Consider the following 19237-nt stretch of genomic DNA (forward strand, 5'->3'; position numbering starts at 1 on the left):
TATTGAGAAGTAAATGCTCACCTTCCACGGGCCTCTTCTTTTTTTGAACCTGTCAAGAGCCCCTTTTGTCCTAAGTGGTCTTCCATGGCAGAAGAAGGGCTTTCCCTATCACCTGCAAGCAAGGGAAGTGCAGCACTAGAACTACTATTCTCTTCTGAAGACGATGAAGAACTATGAGATCGCAGAGGTACTTGTAAATTTAATTGCTGGGATTTTCTTCCAGATTCTGTACCTACAATTCGGCATTCCCATTCTTTTGTCTTTACACCATTTGCCTTACCTAAAAACAATTACATAGTTTCTGCTAAATTTATGAATATTAAAGATACCAATATATATATATATATATTTAAAATAAATGAATAAATAAATACATACTAAAAAGTGTGACAGCCATTAGAAAACCAGCCTGTTTTTTAAGTGGAATATTTTTAATCATCAATTTTCCTAATCTAATCACACATTTTAAACAGTATGCATTTGTGTGAGCAAATGTTTGCATTCGGTATCACTTTTTGTGCAATACTTTTGTTAAATGCATGATTTCTTTAACTTGAATACGTACATTCAAAATATGCTAATGTTTAATTAATGGTAGACTTTTACATGATTACAGATAGAGACAGACAGACAGACAGATAGATAGATACAAATCTTTTACCATCTGGAATTTTTGGAAGTTCTTTAGTAATAATCCATTCTCCAGGTTGCAGTAAAGACTGCCCATAAAACATATCTGATTCTGCACTTGCATTTGAAAAAGCAGAGCTACTTGATGGTGTCAATTCTTCAAACTTGAAGAAGTCTAATCCTGATCCAGGGCCACCAAAAAACCGACAGCCACCAAGACAACCACATTTGTTCTTGCTTCTTTTATTCTTTATATTATCATCTGGCCATAAAAACCACAGTCTAGTAGGAAAAGAAAGAGCTCATTGAAATACACAAAGTGAAAGTATTATTATAAGTGATTTTTATAATAACCATTATTAATGATTACATTATCTATAAAATGCATCCACTCAGATTTCTCACCAATGCATAAACCTATATGAAGCAGGACTGGAGTTGTTTTAAAAATACAGGTTGTCGTCACTTAACAATCACAATTGGGCCTGGTATTTTAATCATCAAGTAATTGTAGTTGTTAAGCAGGTCACCATTTGACCTGACTCAATTTTATAACCATTGTTACAACCGTCTTAAAATGAGTCATTGTCATTGTTAAGTGAACTATGGGTCATTAAGCAAATCCAGTCTATCCAATGGGTGTTTTTTTCTGATGGAAAATGGCAAAAACTGTCGCAAGTCATGGAGTCACATGACCATGGGATGTTGCAACTAGAATACCAGCTGGTTGCAAAACACCCAAAATTCAAGGTTCTAAGTAATTTATTTTTAGAGTTTTATAAATTCGAATGATCTTCCAGCGATTGGTCATTAAGAAAAAACTCTCTGTACCTCATTTAAAACAATTATTTTACAAATAACTGGATCAAGCTAACAAGTCTTTTCTATCTCATTCTGACCATAACTCTGCATCCTTCAGAAAATACATGGAACCTGGCTCAGATACTGAAATGGAAGTTGGCTATTTCAAAAATCAAACACAGTTCATTAATAAGCTTCTACATTATGTACTCTACATACATAAGCTTGTATAGGATGTGAGGAGATTTCCTATTCTCTTTGCTGCACAATTTTTTGCTATGGTGAAACAAAGGTGAGAAGACTGTTACAACAGTGATTTCTATTCATTTAACAATAGCAACAACCCAAATCTTCCAAAACAAATTTACTCAGTTTTTTTAAAATAAATATTGGAGATACAACATTTGGGAGTTCATGGCTTCCATGACAGCTATGGACCTAACTCACCCATAATGGGGGACACACGCTCGACCTGATTTTTGTCTCTGGGCAGTGGATGAATGATCTAGATTTAGGGGATATTTCTATCCAACCCTTGTCATGGTTGAATCATTTCCTCATCAGGCTTGACTTCCATATTGCTACCCCTCACCGCAGAGAGGCGGAACCAACTACAGGGTTCCGCCCCAGGCGCCTGATGGACCCTGAAAGGTTCCTGATGGAGCTTGGGACTTTTCCTGAATCCCTTGCTCACAACTCGACCGAAGCCCTAGTGGAAGCCTGGGATAGGGCAGCCACTGGGGCTTTGGATCGTGTTGTGCCTTTGCGGCCTCTGACCCGGTGTCGTTCCCGGGTAGCTTCCTGGTTTACCGAGGAGCTCCGGGAGATGAAACGCCGGAAAAGACACCTAGAGAGTGGTTGGAGGGCCAGCCGGTCCGAATCTGATCAAACACTAGTAAGAATTCATATTAAATCCTACTTAGTGGCGAAAAAAGCGGCAAAACGGCAACATTTTTCCACTCTTATCGCATCCGCAGATAACTGCCCAGCCGCCCTGTTTAGGGTGACCCGCTCCTTACTTAACCAAGGAACTGGGAAAGACCCCTTGCAGGGTAGGGTTGAAGAATTTGTTCAGTATCTGCAGGATAAAATCACTCAGATCCGGACAGGCTTTGACTCTGACTGGGTAGATTTGGGTGAGTCGACGGGGATGAATCTTGTGGAGACCATCTGGGATGAGTTTGATCCTGTGACCCCCAAGGGCATGGACAGGATTATGGGGAGACTCAGTGCTGCCACTTGTGTGCTGGACCCATGTCCCTCTTGGTTAGTCTCGGCTTCCCGGGAGGTAACACGAGGCTGGCTCCAGGCGATTACCAACGCTTCGTTGAGAGAGGGATTCTTTCCCACTGCCTTGAAGGAGGCGGTGGCGAGGCCTCTCCTTAAGAAGCCTTCCCTGGACCCAGCTTCTTTAGCCAACTATCGTCCGATCTCCAACTTTTGCTTTTTAGCGAAGGTTGTCGAGAGTGCGGTAGCACGTCAGCTTCCCCAGTACCTGGATGAAGCTGTCTACCTGGATCCATTTCAGTCAGGTTTCAGGCCCGGATACAGCACGGAGACGGCATTGGTCGTGTTGGTCGATGATCTCTGGCGGGCCCGGGACAGGGGCTGCTCCTCTGTCCTGGCCCTATTAGACCTCTCAGCGGCTTTCGGTACCATCAACCATGGTATCCTACTGTGACGACTCGGGGGGTTGGGAGTGGAGGGCACGGTTTTATGGTGGTTCTCCTCCTACCTGTCGGATCGATCGCAGTTTGTGTTGACTGGAGGGCAGGGATCGACCCCGAGGCGTGTCACTTGTAGGGTGCCCCAGGGGTCAGTTCTCTCACCCCTCCTGTTCAACATATATATGAAACCTCTGGGTGAGATCATCCGCGGTTTTAGGGTACAGTATCATCAATATGCTGATGATACTCAACTTTTCATCTCTACCCCAAACCACCCAAATGATGCCCTTGACGTGATGTCCCGATGCCTGGAGGCTCTGCGGATCTGGATGGGGAGGAACAGGCTCAAGCTCAATCCCTCCAAGACTGTGGCTGTGGTTTCCGTCATCCCGATTTGTGCATCTTGTTCCATCTTTGATGATAGGGAGAGAAATTTTAGCCCCCTCAGAGAGGGCCCACAATCTGGGCGTCCTCCTGGATACGCGGCTTAGTTTAGAAGAACACCTGACGGCCGTGACCAGGGGGGCATTTTACCAGGTTCGCCTGGTACGTCAGTTGCACCCCTTCCTGGATCGGGATGCTCTGTGCACAGTCACTCATGCCCTTGTCCTTTCTCGCCTGGACTACTGTAATGCTCTCCACATGGGACTGCCCTTAAAGAACACCCGGAGGCTTCAACTGGTGCAGAATGCGGCTGCGCGGGTTATCATGGGGGCACGTAGGTGCTCCCATGTTGCACCCCTTTTAGGCGGCCTGCACTGGTTGCTGGTTGTCTTCCGGGTGCGATTCAAGGTACTAATTATGACCTTTGAAGCGCTCCATGGCTTAGGCCCAAGATACCTGCGAGACCACCTACTGCCACCAGTAGCCTCCCATCGTCCAGTGCGATCCCACAGAGTTGGCCTCCTCAGGGTGCCGTTGGCCAGACAGTGTTGGCTAGCGACCCCCAGGGGGAGAGCCTTCTCTGTGGGAGCGCCTTCCCTCTGGAATGAGCTGCCCCCGGAGCTTCGTATAATCCCCAACATCTGGGAGCCCCTAAAAAGTTGGCTTTTCCAGCAAGCCAGCCTGGCCTGAACAAAACAAAATAAATTATTGATTATTGTTAATTTTAATCAAATTTCTTTTTAAAATGTTATTGTTAATCTTAATTGGGTTTGTTTTTTGTATATTCTATTTAAATCTTTTTAAACTTTTGTAATATGTGTTTTTTTAATGTTGTACGCCGCCCTGAGTCCTTGGGAGAAGGGCGGCATATAAATCCAATAAACCTAAACCTAAATATATTTTATTTCCCAGAAATAGATTTAAAAGGTGTGATTATATTATAAAGCAGTTTTCAACTTCAGAAAATATCAGATCTTTATCATTAGATTGTAATGAAATTATATTAAAACATTGCTAATAACAAAAATTTTAAAAAGAAATTCATACACATAGATACATACCGATGTATACATGCATAATAATAACAAAAATTCTGGAATCTGTTTTCTGCATCAAACATTTATAAAACTTTACATTTTTGAAGAATCTATCATGAATGTTTTCATTAATGTTTTTTCATTAACAGATCTTTTTACTAACCTATTTTTTTACTTGTTCTTCTTACCTCTTTGTTCTGTTATCATGAATTTCCAAAAAATGTCTCTGTGCTTCATGCTTTGAATAGCGGTCTGCTGCTAAAGCAACATCAGCAGTGATAAGGCCAAAATTGATGGATCCTGCTTCTAGCCAATATGCCCTCCGTAGTATCGCAGGTTGAAGACTAATTCGGCAATTATTCCCTTGTTCAATATACTGTCGTATTTGGAAGTCTTGAATGGCAGCACTTATACCTTCACCAACTGACTGATTGTGGAGATTGCAACTAGCGATGCGCACAACACCCACCTAAATATCAAATTCAATAAAAGATCAGGAAAAATCCTAGAAGAGTACCAACTCGAATTACTATAGGATATTTACTCCCTAGTAATAAAAACATGGCGATTCTAAATTTATTATTTACAAGTACAAATTGTAATAAAATTGTTAATATTAAGATGGTAATTCAAACGGTAAATAGGCTTCACACCTATGAAATCATACTTAGCTAATAAATCAAACTATATGTTTCTGCAATAAGTGTGAGTGTATACCTGTGTAATTCACAACTTAATGTTTGTCAAATTAGACATAAATATTAATAACTATGCTTATTAAAAACAATTTTATAGCTTATGCCAAAGATAGCCAAAAATAGTTCTATAATAATGTCGACACATGAAATTAACATTCAATATAAAGAAAAGATATGCTATAGAAATCTCTTTAAAATCATGCTGAATTTTTTTAAAATTTTTTTTAAAACATTGACTTTTTATATTTTTATTTTCTGGCAAAGAATATCAGAAATTGTGATTGCAGAGGGCAGAATTATAAGATCTGTCATAAGCAGCATTAGTTCAGCCCATCTTAACTTTGAATTGTGGCTGAATGAATGATTGTAATCTGAGGATTAGCTGTATACAAAAATGAAGATGTGAAGTAAGACAAGTTACTACCTTTATATTTGTAGCACAACCATGCTCAACAACGTGTACATCTGCACCATCTACTGCCAGGCGGATCATAGTATATTTTAATTCATCAGATGTTAGACAAGGGCCAGAAATGCAACTCATCTAAAGGGTTTTTTTGTGGGGGGAGGGGGGAGATAGTAGTAAATGTTATCCTTGGCATGTATTCATTTTATTTTAAATAAAGGCAAAGTGATACATTAAGGCAATTGAAGCTGAAAGCACATTGTTCTTCTACAGTCATATAATTATACCGATAGTAAATGTATATTTCCATATTGTTTAAGTAAAATAAATACTTTACTGGTCTGGTCAAATATTAAGCCTGTAGAAGGCACCAACTCGAAATGTCCAGCACCACTGCATGAAGCTTCTGCAAATATGCCCCAGTCTGACAATAGTACTTTTTTTTTTAGTCAGGAAAATAAAAATACTACTTCTTCTTTAAAACAAATGCTACAAATCAATATCCGCCCTTTTAAATTTAAACACTACATCTCCTTTCTCACCATTGTAGCCATTTAACAAACCCTTAGAAGCCATCTTTGTGTTTAAAAATAGGCCACAATTCTCTCAGCTCCATTTGTTAAATGACTATTTTCTTTTTTTCCTCCAACCTCAGCTAATCTTTCAAAACAATCAGCAGTGCAAAGAAGAATTAGGAACACTGGGAAGGACCCAAAAAGATAAATTTGTTACAGAAAAATGAATTGGAGAACACTTTTAAAAGAGTATAAATCCATAAAGATTTGATAAATGATACAAGACAAATCTGTTTGCTGACATATGTTTTTTTAAAAGAGTAAAGGAAAATAAATTCATTGCAGCAATGAAAAAAGATATAGGAGCATATTAAATATTTCTTTAAAATAAAGAAGGAGAGATATCTTTGCAAAGGAGACAGGAAATATGTTGCTGTTTATTGTCAGCATTTTAAGCTTTAAAATTCAATAGAGAAAACAATTTTTAAAAAATATAATTTAATCATATGTAATTAATATTTAAAGTATAATTAAAATTTCAACTGTGATATATTATTAAACCAGAAGGCATATAGATAAAATAAAATAAAATGATAAAATAAAATAAAATAAAATTGTCCCGTGTCATAAGTTTAAATAGAATTTTATTTATAAAAGAACTTTTTATAATTGGAAGATATGCTTCTATAACAAATGGAATGAAAAAGCAGAATACCTTGCTAATTGCATATTTATAAGGCATATCCTCATTAAACCACTGTTCAGAAATCCAGATTATATAGTTTACAAGAAGATGTTACCTTAGCTTCACAAAAACGACGATCAATTCCATGTTGACATATGACGACAGATTTTGGTCTTTCCAGTTGAAACTCACGACATGCCACATGAAACACAAAAGTTTGTCCCCATTGAAACAGATATGCAATCTGAAAATAAATAAGGACTATTGACTACACATAAATCAAATATATTCAGAGAAATATGGATCTTTGAAAATATTTACAGTTCTTGGTTTTTTCAACAAATTCTAAACTAAACTAGATTCTATATCTAATAACGAATACAGTAGCTATATTTTGACAGCAAAAGGGGGGTACTTTGGAAATTAGCAACAAAGCAACTTCCACTAATTTGCAAAAATATAAAGGAAACTTGATGAATAAGACATTATATGAAGCTAGCATTTCACAAGATGGAAATTGTAAAAGATAACCTCTTAAAAGAATGGATCACACATGAACACGAGAAAGGATGTGAAATCACCTTGAAACCAAATAAAAAGCATTACATGGAATGCTAATGAGAAATATGAAAAGGATGCTTCACAGAAGGATGAAGTGAGAGACTATGGATGAGAATAAAAAACACACAGAAGAGAATGAATGCTCCAAAAATGTGGATGGATGGGAAAATGAATTTTCCTTTAACTTTTCTTTATACTTTATATACAACGAAAAACATAGAACCTAGTAAAAAAGAAAAGGGATAGTTCATTAAAGGAAACAGATAACGCAGGTATTTTGATGGAAATAAAAATATTGTTATGGAAAGGAGTTAAAAGGCAAAGCAAGGTTAACTACAGAATACTAAATGGAACTAAAACTAAAAAGTAGCTGTTTCTTTCTAAAATTGCACAGCTTCTCTTCTCTCCTTTGTTTAGGTTGCTAAAAAGTTCTTCATGTTCTCAGGCCCATTCTGAGGCATCTTCTTCCTCGGAATTCAAACATCACATGGGCTTTGCAATAATTAACAAAAATGTTAGAATTTACTGAACATGTTTTTATACCCTTAAAAAGTATCCAGAATGTGCAAATTTCTCATGGAATAAGAGTTGAAATGGGAGCTGAATAATCAAGGCTAATAATACTTTAAACATGTATATTATATTTTACTAATTATTTCAGATTTAAATAGATTCACTTTCAGAAAAATAGTTGCATCTTTTATCCAATTTAGACCAAGCAAGTCCTACCAAGACCCTGACCTTGATGTTATTTGAAGGAGTTGATTCTGAATTCTGAAAATATTGATAAGTATTACGAGATTCTAATATTCACAAATGCATGATTCTAATTTCTTTCCTATTGAACTCCTTTGATTTGTAAAGGAAACCAAAAAGAATTTATTCTAATTAATTGTTTTTCTATTTCCATCCTTTAATACATAAAACATATATGCTAAAATAGCAATGTATACATTTTAATCTGAAACTTAGTTACAAACCTGTGGAACCGTAACTTTGGCTGTCAGGCTCCCAGTCTGAATATCAATTAACCAGGCATATTCTAAAGTATCACTATCCACAGGCAAACCTTCTGCTGAGAACATAGCATGGGCACGTAGCTGCAGACCCGAAAGGCTTACATGACCCTCTCGAAGTACTTCATCCACAGTAGGTCTCTGTTAAGAAAGCAAGTTAAGAATATTAGTGCTATATAACTAGTAAACCCTAATGCTTTTGTCAGCTTTATATTATGTTAAAAAAATTAAATTCAGGGAACTACCTTTGGGTGTATATGTATAAGACAAATAATAAATGTAACTAAAACAGGTAAATAATTTGAATTCAATGATATTATTCCACAGAAAAATCATATTGCTCATACTATCACAACATACAAACTAATCTGTTCTTGACGGTGGGAAGATTTTCTAGAACAGGTGTTAAACTTGAGTCATTACGGCGTCGTCACCTGACATATTGGGACTTTCCCCCCCCTTTGCTAAACCGGGTGGGGGCAGGGCCACATAATGCATCCAGCCCGCTGGCCACAAGTTTGACACCTCTGTTCTAGAACAACAATGATTTGGTTACAAGGGAACATCGGAAGAAAAATCATTCAAATTGGAATAACTGTAATTGGCCCACAGTGATAAATAAAGCACTTTAGAACAAGATGAAGAAAAGGTAATACTTATGTTCACTTTTCCTAGTGATTTAACTAGCTTGGAAAGTATTTTAAGTAATATTACCTGATAACTGTCATTCAAGAATATATTCAATGGTGATAATACAAGTTGCAGCATAGTTTCCTTATATCCCTTTTTCATCTCAAAACATAATCTTTCCAGAAAAGCAGTAGGACATTCTGGGACATCACTGCTGCAATGCTAAATACAGAATGATAAAATTATAAATAACCATTTAATTAAATGTCAATAATTCTCAAATTGTTAATTATGAAAATATGCAAAATATTCTTTAAAAAGGCAAAAACACTGGAAGATAAGAGTTTTTTCAAAGAGTAACATCGCTTAAAGTAGATAATTCTTCTGAAACTATTAAAGTTAAGAATCATTCCTTATTTCATACTGTATTGCTAAGTGCTCATGAAAAATTCTCTTGAACTGTTCTTACCCAGGGAAACAACAGTTTTGAAATTGGAGAAGAACCAAGAAAACATCCTTTCTATGCATTACCTCAAGAATAAGGGCCTAGTTAATCTCAGTCTAACTAGTACCACTGTACAACTACTGTTACCCAACTTCCATTATAATGAGAATAAAACTACATATCAGAAGATCAGAACACAGCTTTTGCCTGGAGTTCATTTTCTGTTGTGCCCCCCCCCCCACCCACCCAAGAGGCCAGCAGAACTGGCAGCAGATTTGGACAGTGAGGAGGTTGGGAAGGAACATGGGTCAGTCCTGGAGTCTGGAAAAGGCTCTGAGGAGGGCTCTGCATCACAGGCAGAGATGGGGTCAGCTGACATTTATTAGCTGCCTTCAGAGTCAGACATCAGTGCGGCAGACAAACAGCTGGAGTCTGTTCCCAGTGTGTGCATGCGCAGAGTTGCCAGATGAAGGGAACAGCTAAGGAGCAAGGGCCAACTTTAGAGTAAGGCCACAGTGGACGATAAATAGTCCCTCCCATAGGGAATAAAAGATGAGTGAAAGGGGAATGGAGTTTGCAGGAAACAATTAGTTCACTTAGTTAGTTTGTTACTCTCAGGGGCTCCTTGCCAAGTTTTGAAGATATCAGCCTGGCAGCTCTCCAAGCCAAATAAGGCCTGTGACTGTATATTCACCCTTGAAAGACTTTGCTGGATGTGAATGAGAGAAATTCACAGTAACTTTAATAAAAAGGATTTTTTGTCAGGACAAGGAGTCTGCTTCTTGGTTTGGGAAAGCCTAGGTCAGAACATTTTACTTTTGCCTCAAGAATGCATGGAAAGAGACAAAGAAATGAGCAGAACTAGGACAAAAAATGGATTTCATTTTAATTTAATTTTAGGTTAAATACCAATGTATTTTAAATTAAGTTTAAAATAGTAATCTACCATTTCATTCCATCATAATAAAAATTATAATGTAACAAAATTACTGGAAAGACTGTGTACCCAAAGATACTTCTGTATCAGAGGGATTGTTTTCAGCACTTCTAAAACCAATTGTATTAGAAAGGAACCAACAATGATAATGAATTGTATATTAATGATGAGAGATGAGATACGTATATATACTTATATAACTTTCATACAATATATGAAAGAGGCATTCAAGTAAATTGAACGAAACAGTCCAAAACTTCATTATATAGACAGCAAGAATGACAGCTAAATATGACATTCCATAAATAAATTTTATTTAAAAAGCAATCCCCACACCAAATTGAGAACTTCCTTATTTTTATCAATATGCTTTTCATTTAGAAGTTGTTACATTTCAAACCAAGGTATATCTTCTATATGAAGTGCCCCTGTGATGGTATGTGAAAGCAGGCTTTCAAACATCCACATTTTGATCATGTGAGTATATTAATGATTATAACTTTTAGGACCTGGTGTAACTACCAGGTTAAGAAATGTCATTAAGCAAGGACTATTAGTAATGTCTTTTTAAGGATCATTATTTCATTGTCTATCCACTGCAGGATGAAGGCCACTTTCACATGTTTTTAAGGACAAAATCTTGCATATTCATAGGCCAGCCATACGAAATCTGTATTTCTAGTTATGTGCACAATTTTCTAAAATCAGGAATAAAGTACTCATAATACTTACTACTGGCAAGTGTCCATGAACTTTGTATACATTAACAAGCACTGTAATATCCCATGGGCGTAAAGTTAGAGGATTAACTTGTTTCACTGATGTATCACGCTCTTTTTTGTCAGCATCCACTCCAATTGCTGTCCATCCAGAACTTGAAGATGTTGACATAGAAAGTACAGGGCTTGAAATGACTTCTTCAAAATCAGTATACATATCATCTTCACCAAAATAATTTTCCTAGTGAGATGAATTAACATTATTCATTGTAATGGAATAATATAAATAAGTTACAACAAGGAAAAATATAATAGTATAAAATATAACTATAATAATATAAAATTAATAGGTGTATTGGATATGTCCACCACCTTGAATTATTAAAAATAATAGATGGATACAAATAAATAAATAAATCTTTACACTTTAGTATAGCTTTTCTATAGCAAGTCATTTAGAAATATTATTTTTTATTTCTTAATTATAGTCTGTATGATTACCACATATACTGATAATGTTTTAGAAATTAAACATTTTAAGTAATTGAAAAGCTGGGGGCAATGAGTAGAACAAATCAAATATTTGAGTTGTTGGTAAATTAGTAGCTCTCTTTAATATTGTTCACATTATGGACAGCAACTTTGGAAACATTTGATTCTGTTCTCATGCTAGTTAGAAATGTACAATTATGATTTAGCACATTTGAAGGATCCCCAAAAAATAGAAGGCTGGTTGGAGACTTTCTTCATATAGAAGAATAAGTTATAATTACAAAATACTACATTTTTAATAGGACTACAAGGCCCATGTATAGTTTATAATCTAGGGAGAACTGATACCTTTATAGACAGGAATGCTTTTAAAAGTGGTCCATATAAAGTTATCTGGGAATCTGGGGAAACTTCTAGTTCTACACGAAGCTTGTCAGGCGGAAGTTCAGAGGGGTCAATCGGAAGATGGGAAGAGGCTGAAGGAGATGTTCCTCTGTCTGCCATTTTCTGTGATGGTCGCTGGGCAGATAATATAGTTTCTTCCATTTCTGACACTTTATGAATGAAAAAATAAAACAATTAAGCAAATACTGATAATATTTCACCAGTGTACTAGATGAAAGTAAAATCTGTTAATTTTTTTAAAAATCAGACTTATATTATTCAACAAATCTGAAGAAAATAAAAGCTATGTAATTTGTTTTATTGTTGATGTTTCATATTATTTTAAATTATATTTCTTAACTAACCTGAAGATCTAAAAGCAAGTTTTTATTTTAAATAATAATTAATTCAAACTGACATGTCCAATAAGTAGAGCATAACAGTATTTTAGGGTAGTAAATTAAGGAAAAGGAAAACTATGATAGGGATTTGTTTTATATGCATTTTCTTTTGAAAATTTTAAATAAGCACAAAATAATTTTATCATGTGGTACATTTAGAAATGATAATAATGAAAAGTTTATCTTATCTGTTTGATATTAAAGCTATAAATATTTGCTCCTTATATTTTTTTTTAGTATATTATCATGCAATTTCACTTCAAAGTACTTTACACTGAAGCGTATTTAAAATAGTTTTTATCATATGTTTATATTTCTAATGGCCCAGAAGCTTTGTACAACACAGAAAAGGGGGAAAAAACCTATTATGTTTTAGCAGGGCTCTTCTGTTCTGGCAGCGACAAGGAGAGAGGCTATGATTGGCATTTGGGAAGGGGAGGATGGCACAAAGCACCAGAGAGACATGGGCACTGATAGGGACAGAGAGAGGCATGCCAATGCTTTTTCTCTTACTTTACCAACCTGGATAGAGTAGGTATGTTTGGATGGAGGGGGATTGGTGAGGGGAAACTGGGGCCTTGCAGACACGCATATTGTAGGGGGGAATATCTAACTTAAGTGTTGGAAGGCAGAGGTGGTGATGACAAACAGGGCTGTGCCAATTGTCCTGTTGCATGCAGGCCCTAAATAGAGTAACAAGATAGCTTTCCTTGTTCTCTGCTTCTGTCTGAGAACTTTGTTCTATTTGGCCATGGGGGAGACTACACATCTGCTTTGGAAAGATGTCCCTTAGATTTTGCATATCTCCTCCTGGTCAGCCTTGAATTTAAAGTATCCCAATGCCCCACTTGACATTCCAAGTATATGGTTGGAGTCTCCACTATGGTGCACTTGTAAAGAGAAGGCACCCACAGGCAGGTTGATTACTGGCTTAGGTCACGCCATCCGAGATCCCAACCAGCTTTTTCTATTTGGCAGGGTGGGGTCTGCTAATGGCCAAGGCTAAAAAATGATGCCTACCTGGTGGCAACTGCAAAGAAAACTACAAAGAGGGGGCTGTGAAGGAGCCACAGCTTGGTGAGTGGCTACAGAGCCACCTCTTGTTCCACCTAATGCTGCCCAGTTTTGGCAGACTGCAGGAGGTACTCCATTGAATGGCCATCATTCATTCTCTAAACAGCTCAGCTGGGCTTCCCACGAGGTGGATCCTTGGGGGGGAGGATCTACCTTACTTTTGGAACTTCATCCCCTTAGAGATCTCTCCATTCTGTTGTGTAATAGGAGGTAGGAAAAAAACCCAAGTAATTCTGTAGACAAACTGCTCTGTGCCTGGCCCACTTTTCTTTCCCCATCCCCCCAGCATACAGTTTGGATATATACTGACCATAACATCTGAGGGACATTACAAACATCATAAATGTGGGCATTGGTCATAAAGTTATTTTTTCAGCAACCTTGTAATTTCAGATGGTCACTGAATGAGGAAATTGGTAAGCAAGGACTATGTGCATTGATCAATAATATATACATAATGGAATGAACTAGGAGGTCTAGTTTTAAAATTTAGGTGTTGACTGTGGTTTACCTTTATACCAATGAAGGTAGAAAAGACAACTTTTTGTCATAGAGAAAGCTACATAACTGAAAAGTGTGGCTTTCAACCCAAGTTTCACTGGCTTTCGATTTATTCTACCTAGGTTATTTTCTCTTTCAAAATGGATTATTCTGCATTTTAAAAAACTGAATGAAAAGAAACAAACTTACATGATTGGATCAAATGTTCCTTAACCTTCTGGGGATAAATTGGATGCCACACATAATCAATTGTAAGCATAATACTTGGTATTGTCCAGCATTCAACCCAGCCAGCCCTATTCAAAAAGAATGGTCTATGTAGCAATTATTTTATTAATTTACACATTAATTTATTGCATAATTTGACATTCTAGTAAGAGAAACCAAACTTACTCTTCTTGAGTCATATTCCTCCATTTAGACTTGCTTAGTTTCTGACCACTCTGACTATCAGCAGGAGCACAAGACTCAGGATTTAATTTATTAGGATGACAATCTTTCACCAACATAAACAGGGAGTATTTACTAGGATGGCAATCAGGAAGAAGTAAGTGAACATCAAGACCATCTCCCTGAAAATACAATATAATGCATATTTCAATCTATTATATTTAAAACATACAGAAGTAGACAAAAGTGTTACTGTATCTCATTGTTTTGCCCAAAGAATCCCAATTTGTCATGAAATAAATTGGAACTGACACAAGTAAATGGCATTCACCATTCTTTATTCCATAGAGCAGACTCTTTCCTTTTAATGTATGACTTCATCTATTCTTGTGAATAATAAAAACAAATGAAACATAATGAATACCTCTTAGAAATTACAAGACATAATTGGATTTTAGTTATCTCTCAAGCAGATTATTTATTTTAATTAGGATCATAAATTTCTTTAATTTTATAATCAGTCATGACAAATTTGACACTTTGTTGACATCTAGAAAATGACAACGCTCATTATAAATTTATATTAAAAAGACAGTTATTCATAACGAAAGTATTTTCAATTTCTAAATAGAAGGAAGGAGTCATTACAATGCCTTGGGGAAAAATTATCAAGTACACAAAATTATCATCTCCACAATTGCATAATGTACAATAAAATTAAGTAGCGTAAAACCTATTGAAATAATATCAGTATTAAAAAACAAGTATTTTTCAATGAAACTATCTTTTCAAAAAAAAGACTATACTAGTACTTTATCTGTATAGTACAAAATAAACTGGGTATGGTCCCAAATGTCAACCTATTATATTTAATTTGAATTTCAATGTTACTGAATCTATATATTTAAGAGTAAAATTAATGGCACAAATACTGAACTGACATAAAGGTTTTACAGTGGGGTATGTATGAGGAGAATGCCTGTGCAGTATATATGAGAGGACTGAGAGTGCGGCCTGGAGCCCCCTCCACTGAGTGCAGAAACAGAAGTGAATGGTACGAATGGCCTGCCGGGAAGAACGGGGGCCGGGGGATGTGGGGAGGGGTCTACGAGGATGGGGGTGGGCCGGAGCATCACGGTTATGTCTTGGAGGGGCAGGTACGATGGGAGCTACAGGGCGAGCCATCACCGGGGAAGGAGGGTTTGCTACGTCACAGCGATCCCTTGTTCCAGCCCTGAAAGCTCAACTCAAGGACCTGGTGACAAGAGAAGTCAGGGCCCTGGTCTCAGGTTGCTGCTGCTAAATGCCAGGTCTGTGATTCATAAAGCTCCCCTTGTCCGGGACTTAATATTAGACAAGGGGGCAGACCTGGCATGCATTACTGAAACCTGGCTGGGCCACGAGGGAGGAGTCCCCCTCTCAGAAATGTGCCCAGAAGGGTATCAGGTGCTCCACCAACCACGACACCAGAAAGGGGTGAGGGAGTGGCAACTATTATCCAAGAGTCATTTGGTTCCTCACAGGATCCCTGCTCCAGAGACTGTCAGGTGTGAGTCTCTTCTTATAAAGTTGGACCTAGGGGGTCAAGTGGGCTTGTTTCTGACGTACCTACCTCCCAGCTGCGTCACAACAGCCCTGCCTGCGCTCCTAGAGTCAGTAGCTGGACTGGCGGTTGAGTTCCCCAGACTGATAGTACTGGGGGACTTCAACCTGCCATCTCTCGGCGAACGCTCTGATGGGGCTCAGGAGTTCATGGCTTCCATGACAGCCATTGACTTGACCCAGGTAATTCAGGGTCCGACTCATACAGCGGGACACACGCTCGACTTTGTGTTTCTCTCGGGGCAGTGGAGACGTGATCTTGATCTAAGGGGAATAGAGATCTCGCCCTTGTCATGGTCAGATCACTTCCTGCTGAGGCTTGACTTCCAGAAGCTACTCCCCCACTGCAGGGAGGTGGGACCGACTAAACGGTTCCGCCCCAGGCACCTGATGGACCCATTGGGATTTCAGAAGGAGCTTGGAGAGATACCTGACTCCCTTGCCCACAATCCGACAGAGTCCTTGGTCGCCGCCTGGAATACAGTGGCAACTGAGGCACTAGATCGGATTGCGCCTTTACGACCTCTCGGCGGCAGTGGATCCAGGAGGGCACCTTGGTTTACCGAGGAACTCCGGGAGATGAAGTGCCAAAAGAGATGCCTAGAGCGACGTTGGAGGGCTAGCAACTCCGAATCTGACCGAACACAACTAAGAGCCTTTATTAGGACTTATTTAGTGGCGATACAAGAGGCAAAATGCATGCATTTTCCGCTCTTATTGCGTCCGCAGAATCTTGCCCAGCTGCCCTGTTTAGGATAACCTGCTCCCTCCTGAAAGGAACCCTTACAGGGAAGGGCTGAGGAATTTGTTCAGTTTCTGTTGGACAAAATCACTCAGATTCGGACAGACCTTGACTCCACTTGGACAGTACCAGCGGAGATGCCGAGGGAGGGCCTTGATCAGACTCCTTGGAATGAGTTCCAGCTTGTCACTCCTGAGGAAGTGGACGAGGCCATGGGAGCGATGAGTGCCTCCACCTGTTTACTGTACCCGTGTCCCTCCTGGTTGGTCTCGACCAGCAGGGAGGTAACACGAGGCTGGTTCCAGAGGATCACGAACACGTCTCTGCAGGAGGGATCTTTCCCACAACCTTTGAAGGAAGCGGTGGTAAGACCCCTCTTTAAGAGGCCCTCTCTGGAGGGGCCAACTATTCTCAAAAACTGTCGTCCAGTCTCCAACCTCCCTTTCTTAGGGAAGGTTGTCGAGAAGGTGGTGGCCCTTCAGCTCCAACGGACCTTGGATGAAACAGATTATCTAGATGCCTTTCAGTCCGGTTTCAGGCTGGATACTGCACCAAAACCGCCTTGGTCGCGCTGACCGATGATCTCTGGCGGGCCAGGGATAGAGGACATTCCTCTATCCTGGTGCTCCTTGACCTCTCAGCGGCCTTCGATACCAACGACGGCTGGAAGAGGTGGGAGTGGGAGGCACCGTTTTATGGTGGTTCTCCTCCTACCTCTCCGGCAGGTCGCAGTCGGTGTTGGTCGGAGGACAGAGGTCAACCCCTAGGCCCCTTAAATATGGGGTGCCGCAGGGCTCGTTCCTGTCCCCCCTCCTATTTAACATCTACATGAAGCCATTGGGTGAGATCATTCACCGGCACGGGATTAAATACCATCAATACGCGGATGATACTCAATTGTATCTCTCCGCCCCCGCGCCAACTCAGTGTAGCGGTGGAAGTGATGTGCCAGTGCCTGGAAGCTGTCAGGGTCTGGATGGGAGTGAACAATCTTGCACTCAATCCTGACAAGACTGAGTGGCTATGGATGTTGCCCAAGAACAGTCCAGATATTCCATCTCTAAGCCTGGGAGGTGAAACTTTACACCCCTCAGAGAAAGTCCGCAACTTGGGTGTCCTCCTGGACCCGCAGCTGGCATTAGAACATCACTTGTCAGCTGTGACCAGGGGGGCCTTTACCCAGGTTCGCCTGGTGCACCAGTTGCGGCCCTACCTGGATCGGGAGGCACTTCAGATGGTCACTCACGCCCTCGTCACCTCAAGACTTGACTACTGTAACATGCTCTACATGGGGCTGCCCCTGAAGAGTGTTCGGAGACTACAATTGGTCCAGAATGCAGCCATGCGAGCGATATTGGGTGTACCAAGATACACCCATGTCACACCTATCTTCCGCGAGCTGCACTGGCTTCCTATCGGTCTCCGAACGGGTTTCAAGGTGCTGGTTATTACCTTTAAAGCCCTACATGGCCTAGGACCCGGATATCTGCGAGACCGTCTTCTGCCGCATACCTCCCAACAGCCGATAAGATCACACAGGGTGGGCCTTCTCCGGGTACCGTCGACCAGACAATGTTGTCTGGCGACCCCCCAGGGGAGGGCGTTCTCTGTAGCTGCTCCGAACCTATGGAACAATCTACCCCCGGAGATCCGGACCCTTCCCAATCTCACGGCCTTCCAAAAGGCTACCAAAACCTGGCTATTCCGGCAGGCCTGGGGCTGTTGACCTCATGTATGAGGTCCAGCCCTGCCTAGATTGAGTGTATGAAATGATCTTTTAATCTGTTTTTTTCTCCCTATTTTAATTTTTTATTTTGAAATGTATTTCTCTAAGCCACCCAGAGTCCTTCGGGATTGGGCGGCCTATAAATTTATTAAACAGTTAAACATCGTTTATAAAACCACTTTTAAAAACAATATAAGATGAATGACTAAAGTCAGTTTTTGATGTGGGCTGCCTTATATGTCCAGTAATAAAAAAAATGATAAAAAGAGAAAATTGATAGCATATATTCCAAAGCAGGGCATGAACGATTCAACAATGACACCTGAGACAGAATTTTTCTTTGCTCCTGCTAGACATCTTTGCTCCTGTTCTTCAGGTCCTGCTTGAATATATACTGTAAAAGTTCTATTTTCTAAATTATTTGTTTTTTGCTTTATTATGGAAAGAAACACAATTTATTTTGAAGATAAAGATACCCACTTACCCTTAAAGAGAATCTAGTACTGCATGTAACTGGAACAAAGTCAAGAAAAGGCAAAGAGAAAACTATGTTTAATGTTTCTCCACAGGCAGCCACATAGACTAAAAGAGAACAAGAGAAAAACATCAAGTATAAATTAATCAGACAAATATTTAATTTTATCAAAATGACATTATAAAGATTATTTGCTATTCTATAAGCACCATTAAAAAGTTCTTCAGTATGCTTAATACACTTAAGTATATTAAACTACATAAGTACTTATTAAAAATGAGAGCTCTAGAATTTCTCTGCAATTATTTTCAAAAATGTA

At 39.1% G+C, this 19237-nt stretch overlaps 1 protein-coding gene across 12 annotated transcripts in view; it reads right to left on the bottom strand.

Moving 5' to 3' along the window:
* KIAA1109 (KIAA1109 ortholog) overlaps positions 1–19237 on the bottom strand; it is a 206367-nt gene that overhangs the window by 119882 nt on the left and 67248 nt on the right. For all 12 annotated transcript variants that reach the window (XM_032224446.1, XM_032224439.1, XM_032224444.1 and 9 more), the window contains exons 16-27: positions 18928–19025; positions 14377–14555; positions 14173–14279; positions 11972–12177; positions 11145–11372; positions 9115–9252; positions 8365–8541; positions 6939–7067; positions 5642–5761; positions 4708–4988; positions 662–912; positions 22–280 (exon numbers count right to left, since the gene is read on the bottom strand). In XM_032224446.1, the coding sequence (XP_032080337.1) occupies positions 22–280; positions 662–912; positions 4708–4988; positions 5642–5761; positions 6939–7067; positions 8365–8541; positions 9115–9252; positions 11145–11372; positions 11972–12177; positions 14173–14279; positions 14377–14555; positions 18928–19025 (2173 nt within the window). The remainder of the gene's footprint in view (positions 1–21; positions 281–661; positions 913–4707; positions 4989–5641; positions 5762–6938; positions 7068–8364; positions 8542–9114; positions 9253–11144; positions 11373–11971; positions 12178–14172; positions 14280–14376; positions 14556–18927; positions 19026–19237) is intronic.

The sequence above is a fragment of the Thamnophis elegans genome, chromosome 9, assembly GCF_009769535.1.
Source record: "Thamnophis elegans isolate rThaEle1 chromosome 9, rThaEle1.pri, whole genome shotgun sequence".
NCBI classification, from domain to species: Eukaryota; Metazoa; Chordata; class Lepidosauria; order Squamata; family Colubridae; genus Thamnophis; species Thamnophis elegans.